Here is a 9,935-nt window from a genome sequence, read left to right on the forward strand (position 1 = left end):
TGCACCAAAGACCAGACCGCAGCGGTCCAGTCCGGTTTGGTTTGCGGTCCTTGCGGTCCCATTTCGAGGCCTATAGGCAAGTAACAAAGGAAACAATGATCACCAATCAATCCCAGAGCAATCACTGAGTGATTAGGAAACACTTAATCCAGATGGGTTTCAGTATAATACTTACAAACTAAAGACAGTCTCAGTGGCTGGACGTAGCCTTAGCTGTATATTTTGCCTTAACAATCTCCACACTAGCCATAGTGCTGCGTCGCCTTAATCACTAAATATAGATGCCCCCCAGCACACACATCTTGAATTGATTGCAAATGGAGAACGCCATGTAAGACTCATTAGAAAACTAATAAAAGAGGAATATGCACGCAGTAGAGCATGGCTGGACCGCGACCATAGAAGTGACTATTAGCCTATAGTATAAGTCATCACATGCTGGTGTCCCTGGACCGCTTGACTAGCTAAGGAGGGAAGGTGCTGAGGGATGAAAAGATCGCGTTAAAGGCTGAGAGCTGCAAGTTCATTAAAATAGATAAAGATGAAGGGGCCGAAGCCCAGCAGTATATCCCATCAGATCCACACTTCTGGTTTTCCTGACCTATCTGCGACATGATATGGAGGGATTGCTGCAACGCGGGCTGTGAGCAAGAGGAAAATGGGTCAATATATGTCATCCTATCACAGAGATCGCCGACAGCGTCATGTACTCTTTCTAAGAAGTAAATATATTTCTAGTGCCAGGGGCGAGGCACATCCTACTAGGCATGATCTGGTGCTCCTTATGAGGAAGCCCTGTGGATAAAGCAGTCATGTAACCTTGTGGGCTTTGGATTCTGGATAAGCATGCCGAAGGCAACAACAACCTAGATGTCTTATTATCCTTTCATCTGAATCCATATAACATTTTCTAAGTTTGCTGCACGCTAGTTGGCACCTTATGGTAAAGCAGGCGCAGCCAGGCCAGCCACGCAACCGGATTTTGCTGATACAGAAAGAATTAAAATTAATCCGGTTCAGAGGGCCGCACCATACATAGCTTTTGTGTAGACATGTAGGGAGAGTAATAAATTCACTGAGCAGACGGATAAGACCACCAGAGATGGAGAGGTTGGCAACAACAAGACTGTGTGGTGCGATAACAGTAGCAAAACACCTTTCGTTTAGTCAATAGAGGCGATATGGGGGGAAAGTGCTAGGCATAATTGGGGGTTTAGATGCCATGGGGGTCCGCAGGGAAGCCACAGCAAGCAATGGGGAGACAGGCATAAAATTGATGGGGAAAACAGGATGTGACAGTTACAAGGGCAGGAGGGCGAGGCCTATTTAGCGGCGAGTAATGAGGCGGTGAGGGGCGGCATTTCTGCATTCAGGGACGCTGTTTCCCGAAGCGGCGGCCCCTAAAGGTAAATTACATGATGAAATTTTTGACTTACTGAAGGATCTGTAGTACGAGCTATTGCTTTAAGGTTACTGTGGGTGGTCATATTTTGATGAAAGACTGCTGCTGCCCACTTCTTGCCGCTAGAATGACCTTGACTGTTGATGACTGTATCTTGAAGTTTAGCCTGTAGTAGGCCTCGAAATGGTCCGACTCAGGTTCCAAAGGTCGGAACCTCGAACCTGAACCTGAGGTTCTCAGGTTCCAAATTTTGGAACCTGACGGAACCTGACTATAGGGGGCCTCACTGACCAATTGTCAGACACGCAGGTAGATAGCCCAGTCCATATTATAATAGACGTATCAACACCTTCATTCAGCTCGCGTTGGCAGCTGATTCTCGTAGTTTTTCCTATTTCCCTCAGTTCTAGCTCACTTGACCTCTAGTATGTCTCTTCCAGTCCTTCTCTATCATCCTGGCTCTATTATTTACCATGTCACAGAGTCAAATCTCTCAGTTCTCTGATAATTATCCCTCATCTATCTATGAGGATACCCCTCTAGATAGCTTTCCCTTCCTTCCATCCGATGGTCCATAGCCATTCTTCCCTGATGCTTCATACAGTTAGCAGACGCCTGCTTCTACACCTGACACTGAATTCGCCAGGCCTCTGGTACCACCCTCCATCCCTAACACCCTTGAACGCGTTGGCCCAGAGAAAAAGAAGAACTATATTCTCTAGACAGAGATGGTGAATGATGAATTTGTTGCATGGTGGTTGAAGACCAAGTTTGGAAGTTAGTTGAAACAGAATATCTTTGAGAATAAGTGCTAGGCAGAGTGTTAGAAGCATTTTCACCAGGTCACCTCTATCTAAGATGGGTCTCCGAAGGTTATGTGTAAAATATGTGGCTAAATCCTTAATCATCCAGTGAATGGCCATCATGGAACATCCTCTATGAACAAACACTTGCAAGGGGTTAACTGTTAGAGGGTAGCGCCTTTTTTGCAAGATATTAGAAGGCTCATACAAGAAGGGGTATATTAATATATTCATCCCTATAGATTCATTTTATCTCTACTAAGTTCTAGTTATCTTAGGCACATCTGGCCTCTTAAAAACCTACCTTCACTCCATAAGCTTGGATGGAGAGGGTAATTACATTCATTACTGCCTTACAACTACCATTTCAACTTGTTAAGCACCCTCAGTTTAGTGCCCTTATTAAGATGGCCCGGCTTGCGCCATCTTTACCTGAAATCCCTTCCGCATATATGGTCTGATGTCACCTTCAAAAGATGGTTAAAGAATAACAGCAGAATCTTCTTTATAAGCTTCTTACAGGTACTAAGCTCTCTATTATATTAGATTACTGGACCTTGCCCTTTCGCCAGGCTTTTATGGCTGTCACAGGCTACTTTATTAATGAGGGTTAGAACTATTAGGAGATCTTGCTTGGCTTTGAACCACTTCATGGCACATATACAGGAGTTAATCTGAGCTTAGTTCTCCTTGACCTACTTTGAAAGCATGGGATTGAGGACTGGGTCTTGACTGTTACCACTGACAATGCGTCTAATAACTCTACATTGGTAGAGAGCATCCAGAACTCTCTTTAGTCGCTTAAGCTACTAAACCAGACACTAATTATTTGTATACTATGTATGGCACATGTTATTTAACTTAGTTTGAAAGAGCTTCTTGGTAGGATGGAAGCGAACCCAAGGAATGAGAGAGAAGAGATGGAATGGACTGAGGAAGAGAATGGGGCTCGGCAAGAGAATTAAGAAATTATATATACTCTTAACACGGTAAGCTACCCTCTTTGATATTGCCTCAGCTCATACTCATAATATATTAGGTTTGGCAGCTCGCGGTCTACATTAATAAAAGCCCCCAACGCTAAGAGGCCTTCCAGAACCTTTAGATAACAGAACCAAAGCTTATACTAATGCAAGATGTCAGGACCTACTGGAATTCAACATATCTGATGCTCCGGTGCGCTAAACGGCTATAATCTATTTTTGATGGGTTCTGCGCGCAGTATAGTCGCCATGATCTACAGCTAAGTAAGGAGGAATGGCAGCAGATTAATTATCTTCTTGTAATTACTCAGCTATTCTTTATGTTCATAACCACCCTCTCGAAGACTAAGGATATCACTGTCCATACCATCTTTGGTATCTACAACAAACTTTTCAGTCATCTAGAAAGATATATGGCGCAGCTTGCGCGGAAGAAGGTTAACTGGAAGGCAGTGATGCTATCTGCCCTGAAGCAAGCCAAGTTAAAGCTATCAGAGTATTATAGCATGACTGATGATATCCATGATGATCTGTATGCAATTAGTACAATCCTGGCGCTATAAAACAAGCTTTACTTCTTTTCTACTAAGGAGTGGGAGCCATGCTGGCGCGTACGATACCGCAAGAGCCTTAAGGATTACCTTGTGCCCTACCAACAACAATATTCAGATACACAGCCTATATCCAATGGCCACTCTTCAGCAGATCAGATCTCTGATATTAATATGCTTATCACATCGGCTACATCCTTTCAGCCACAGACAAACGCCCACAGCGAGCTTACGCGGTATCTTAGAAGCAGTATGCTACCCTCTCTGATCTCTCATGTCTCTCTTACTTATCTTACTTCTAGGCACTCGTCTGATAAATCCGCGGCTTTTCTGGAAGGACCAACAGCATGAATTTCCTATCCTTGCAAGCCTAGCATGAGATGTTCTTACAACTCCTGCTACTGGTTCTAGTATTAAATGACTATTTAACTCGGCTTGTGACATATATTACTACTGTCGAGGCTCTCTGAAGCCTAAAATAATTAAGGATCTTATGATGTTTATGTGTACATTAAGATTTGACATTGAATCAGAGCAGCTAACCTTTATTAATGAATATCTCACAGCCCAGGAGATTTAAGCAGTAAGAGAAGAACAAGATGCTTATAAGGTAGTGGATGAATTCAATCTAATCAGTGATAATGAAGAAGATGCCCCAGCAGCTATATCTCTACTGATACAGCTGCCCAGTGAGCGTGCGCTTAGTAAAAGACCAAGGACTAAAGCCACAGAGGACCAGGGGCCACTGATTGAACTGGATAATGAGGATGATCAGGATGAAATCCCTCTGCCTGACAACAGCGACCTGCATGGCGAAAGTAGTACTCAGAGGCGAACATTAGGGTGGGTTCCAAAGTATTTGAAGCGAGATGAAGATCAATTTGTGTATCATAAGCCATAAAAATAGTAGAATTTAAAATGTGAAAGCTCCCATCTGATTCTATACTAAAATCATTTTAATCTGACCTTTTCGCCTAAACTGTAAACTAAATACTTAAAAATACAGACGAAAACTGCACAAAATATGCATATCACGAGATTTCCTATATTTGCACTGTTTGTGGAACCTGAGGTTTGAGTTGAACCTGTCAGGTTTGACTCTAAGAATCCTGGAGTCGGATCGCGACTTCCAGATCTTAGAACCTGAACCTGAGTCTTGGCGGTTCCGAGTCGAATCGAACCTGACGAGTCGCGACTCCTTACGAGGTCTAGCCTGTAGTACTGGGTATGCTCAAATCATGGCCAATTATGAAGTTAACTCATTCAGCTGGGTATACTCAGTACTTTGGCTCTTGCAGTCTTTCCCACGACCCTTAAGCTAATATTTAATCTTCTGCCTTTGTTGATTAGTAAAGTTCTCTCTCTAGTCCGGCTTTTAGTTATTGTACAATGTGCCAATTCTCTGACAGATCCATGCGGGTATATACTTATCCTGCAGCCACTTGATGAGTGCTGGGTTGAGCAGTGATCTGAGCTCCACAGGAAGGCTTTGCGGGTCTGTACCTTCAATTGGTTTTACTTTTCTAGCCCAGTTCTGACGTTGCGTATCACTTATATGAAAAATCATTGTCTGCTGCAATAGGTCATGGGATGTGGCTTGAAACTTGGCCGCATCAAAGCCCACCCACAACCTTGCCAATGTGTTGGCCCCAGCCTGTATATCCTTGGGTATCTTGCCCTTCGCACTGGATGCGAGCTTCAGCACCAGAGGAGCTGGGGCGAGATGGGCTGTTTCCATCTCCTGCAGTGGGGACCCTGCACTAGTGCTAACAGTTACTGCACTAGAGACTTGCCTGATAGAGGCGGAATCAGCCTCTGCGTCGTTGCGGAAGAGCTCCCTAATGACAAGGTGTCTCTTGCCAATCTCTTTGACGCATGACGGATTGAATTCGCGCACAATGCCTTTTGTCGTTGGCGCTGATCAAGATTCTCATGGATATGAATATGAATGGGAAATTGACTTGGCTGTAGTCGTCTAGTGTGATGGTGATGTCATAATACTTGGGAGCAGCTGGGTTATATCCGTCTGCAGCAGCCGCAATAAGTTCGGGACTTGTGAGCTTGATGTACACATTGATGTCTCCATTTGCATCCGGGTCTGCCCAGCTCGTGTAATACTGTTTAATCGTTGGGAGGTTGCCATTCTTGGCCTGATAGCGAGCTGCGAGGGAGTCGGCTAGCTTGTCCAATTCGGGGATTCTGAGCACGTGCGTTCTAGAGCTATCCACTACGGTCATACAAACATCAAGAAATGGAACGGGTGTAGTGGGCGTTTCTCGATTGTCATCCCACTCTGTAGAATCATAGTTGAGGGAGTATGTCCCCAGGGGAGTGTATGTGTCCAAAGTTGCTGGAGCTGTTGCTGGAGACTCTGAGGTGGCGGCGGTGAAGACTGTGGTAGCAACAGGTGGTGCGGGATCAACACTTGCTGAGTTTTGATGCCCGGAGGGCTTTGCATCAGGCTGGGAAGCCACCTCTGGAGCTGACTCTTGAACACGTTTCATCGACATAGGTATCCCTTTTCTTAGTGCCACAGGCCTCATCTGATCTGGCCCTGCAGGCACTGAGGTGGCGGTGGTAGAGACTGTGGTAGTAACAGGTGATGTAGAGTGCTCTTTAACGCTTGCTGAGTTTTGATGAGCCATTTTGGCCCCAGGAGCTACAGATGTTGGTAGCAGCTGATGCACGGAGGGCTTTGCACCCAGCCAGCTCTGAAGCTGACTCTTGAACATGTTTCATCAATGTAGGCCTTTCTTTTCTGAGTGCAAGCACAGGTCTCATCTGATCTGGCCCCGAAATTCCGGTTGATGTCTGGTCTCTACTGTAGCAGATGGCGCCATATCCATCTGCCATGCCGGGATGGAAAGTGTAGAAGCCATGCTCCCACACACTTGAAGGCAGTGGCCGTGACTACATGATCTGATCTGAGCCGACCTGTGCGTGCAGACAGTACTTGGAGTCTACAGTGGGATGCAAAAAGTATTCGACCACCTACCTAGTAAACGGTAAAGGTAGGTGGTCGAATACTTTTTGCATCCCACTGTATATAGACAACGCCTTCAAACAAGCTTATATCGGGAAGGCTGTGTGGGAATGTGAGGCCTTGCATTTCATCCTCATCTTTGAGTGACCACGCACGAACACAGTGATGGATACCTTGCAGTTGTTTGGACTGGGGCGCTTTGGTGAACTGAGGCTGTTTGGGCATGGCTCGGAGCTCCTGGCGGAGCAACTCTTCGATTGTCGCGATTCCAAATCGTGCAAGGAGAGGCTTCAGCTCCTGCAGTGACTTCAGCGCGTCTACCCTCTCCTTGGCAGGCAATGTCAGCAGTGCTTTAGCAATGCTGTTGATAGTAATATCGGGATAGCTGTTTCGCACAAGGAACCCATTGGCGTGGTAGGTTCTCTTTCCATCTACCATGTGCACATCGTAGACAAAGTCACAATCAGCCCTTTTTGAGTGAATAGACTCGATCAATATCGGGGTATAGGTCTTCCCATCCTCAGTATGTAACACTGAGTGACCCACTCCCAGCTTACCAACCAGAAGGTATGGATTTTTTATGGCTGATATAGCCGGGTTAACCGCCCGAAGGCCTGCGGTAGTGTGGAAGACATGACCTTCCGTAAAGAATTCGGGACCTCCATTGAATCCCCAAAGATCAATCCTTCCCCTGGAGTCATCAGACCTGTTCGTGGACATTTTGTTTATCTCATCGCTACAGATTCCAAATTCACGGTCACTTCCACCGCGAGAGATAATCTCAGCACCGGGGCGAATGTCCTCAATCTTCGCTGAGCCACTCTGAGTCAAAACCTGTGTGCCGGGCCGGAAGCAGGATACTCGATCTCCGATGTGGTGTGTCCGGGCTGGGCACTGATATCATTATTAAACATTCCCGTGCCCTTGTATAAAGACACAAACTGCGCCGCGTCATCCCCAAAAATGCGCAGCTGCTCCGTAACTCATTCAGTGACAGGTAAAGGCGAATCCCATGTTGCCGTGTCGAAGACTTCAGTATGGGAATCTCCATCTTGATCTCGGCTGCGGTTAATGAAATCTGTAACAGCGTCTTGAAAGACACGATTCCCAGTGTCCCACTGTTGGGAGAGCTGGTCTCCTAGGCTTTTGAGGGTGCTAAGCTCCACGACAGTTGACCAATGATCACAGCTGGCTGCCAATAGAGAACGAAGCTTGGAAACATAAGCGTCTAGATTCTCTCTTGGATTGCCATTGAGGGCCAGGACAGAAGACACGGCCCGTGCAATGGGCCCCACAGACGCCTGCGGGAATGACTGGATGAATTCCTTTGATCCCATTGCATCCATGCTGTTTGATAGAACATTGAACCAGTAAAACGTCTTAGCAGGAGGGTTAACATCATTTCTCATCGTAGGGACATTCCCGCCCTGCCAGAAATACTCCCAGACGAACAGACAGTGCGTGAGGAAGTCTTTCTTTTGGACCACCTGCGAGTGAAACTCCAGCATGTCCGCTGCATCTGGTAGAGATGTTAGCGGAGTGAAAGCATTTAACGGAAAGCTATCTTACCTGGTGTGAGAAGCCATTGCATAAAGGCTTTCACGAGGTCGGGATCTGACTGCTTCATTTCTTCTAGCATTGGTAGTTTCTGGTTCCGCAATGCGCTGACACATACTGATATCAGCTGCCGATGACTATACTTACAGGAAGACAGAAAGACTTATGTATTAATGTGATCAGCCATCAGTACTGGCATCAATCGTAACATGGCCTGTTTTTGGAGCTGTGTGGCATTGGGCTACTGCGGTGAGAAATGTCCCTCAACAACAGCAAATTGCGACTTACGCGGGAGACCGAATTATGAAACCCATGAGGTTCATCGACGTCTGCAAATGCTAATGTGACGGTTGAGAGTGCCAGATCATGAATCACATTACCAAGGTCGGCACCATTGAAGATGGTCCCTTCTTGGCTAGCTTGTGGAGGATGGAAATCGCCACCAAAAGCAGTCATAACTGGGGTGGACTTTGCAGCTTGTAGTACACGTTGAGCATAGGATTGAGCATCGAAAAAGTCTATGTGAGCTAACACAGTCTTGAAAGCATGCAACCTATCTTTTGTAGCACTGTCTTTCGGGTCATGCTCGGCTTTAGATCCATCAGCCAGGCGGGAGGATGAGAACCCTGTGTACTCATATTGAGGTATGTTGAAGCAGATTGTTATAGGTAAATCAAACGAAGTAAGAATTGCTCCTCAGTACACTTGATGATGTGTACAGAATTGTGAGTAGTAAGCTTGAGGATCAAGAGTGTTCACATAACATAGGGTTCCGCCCTTAAATATTCGATGTACCCTGTAGATATACTAAGGAGGCAGTAGTCCATGATTCATTGTGTTATCATGAGTTCTGAATACAAGATAGATTTACACCCTGTTATAGAAAGGGTCACATCCACATGCATAGGAGATATTCAGTCAGAATATCCAGCTATCCGTGGTCCTCTCGTCTTAATCCTTACGATCTAGGCACTGTGAAATGGCCAGGCAGGCTTTGCACTACCACCACCCGAATATCAGGAGAGCTCTCCAGAGGTGGTGAATGACAATGTACTAAGGTGTAGTAAGAATGTCATATAAGCTATAGTTTAGTGGTCATTGACGACATTGCATTTCGCTGATAGAATCCTTGTTAAAATGCCTATGCTAAACTGTCACACCTCATTTGAGTTAAGTGGTTCTGGTATTCCTCTCATGAGGAGCCCATACATCTGGACGATTCTTCATCTGGCTTTCTCTCGCAGAAATATACATATTCCAGATATCCAGAACCCTCTGATAGGTCATAGAAGTGGCATGTGCTTTTAGTCCACTCTCACAGAATTCAATATCATCTCGCACTCTCTTGAGGCTATCAGCGTAGTGGAGCAACCGCATAGGTTGCCCCTGACCCTTGACTAAGGATAGTACACCAGTGATGAGTACAGTGACAGCACCTAGGACTGCAACAACTATGGTGATCTCCGCTGATTGCAGACAGAATTACCAGAGTTGAGGATACTGCTAGCTGAAGAGCCAGGCATGTATATATAAGCATATTAAAAGCATATAGCTGTCGCAATGCTGTTTTCTCTCCCCTGAGGATCTTTGGGTACAGCAGCTCACAATAGTCTGTTTGCATCCACATCGGCACCCAGGAGCACCTTCTTTTGGGGG

At 45.8% G+C, this 9,935-nt stretch overlaps 2 protein-coding genes across 2 annotated transcripts; both read right to left on the minus strand.

Annotated features, from left to right (window-relative positions):
- Window positions 1-5,114: 5,114 nt before the first annotated feature.
- Window positions 5,115-6,384, minus strand: CDV56_102833 (uncharacterized protein; the record flags this gene model as incomplete). The annotated part of the gene is made up of 2 exons (XM_026756452.1): window positions 5,115-5,494; window positions 5,637-6,384. 2 exons carry the CDS (start codon window positions 6,382-6,384, stop codon window positions 5,115-5,117), a joined length of 1,128 nt encoding a protein of 375 aa, XP_026610232.1.
- A 350-nt stretch (window positions 6,385-6,734) lies between these two features.
- Window positions 6,735-8,361, minus strand: CDV56_103029 (uncharacterized protein; the record flags this gene model as incomplete). Its single annotated transcript, XM_026756648.1, has 3 exons — window positions 6,735-7,616; window positions 7,718-8,241; window positions 8,292-8,361. The coding sequence occupies 3 exons, from the start codon at window positions 8,359-8,361 to the stop codon at window positions 6,735-6,737; spliced, it is 1,476 nt and encodes a 491-aa protein (XP_026610233.1).
- Window positions 8,362-9,935: the final 1,574 nt, after the last annotated feature.

The sequence above is a fragment of the Aspergillus thermomutatus genome (genome assembly GCF_002237265.1).
Source record: "Aspergillus thermomutatus strain HMR AF 39 chromosome Unknown NODE_340, whole genome shotgun sequence".
Classification (NCBI taxonomy): Eukaryota; Fungi; Ascomycota; class Eurotiomycetes; order Eurotiales; family Aspergillaceae; genus Aspergillus; species Aspergillus thermomutatus.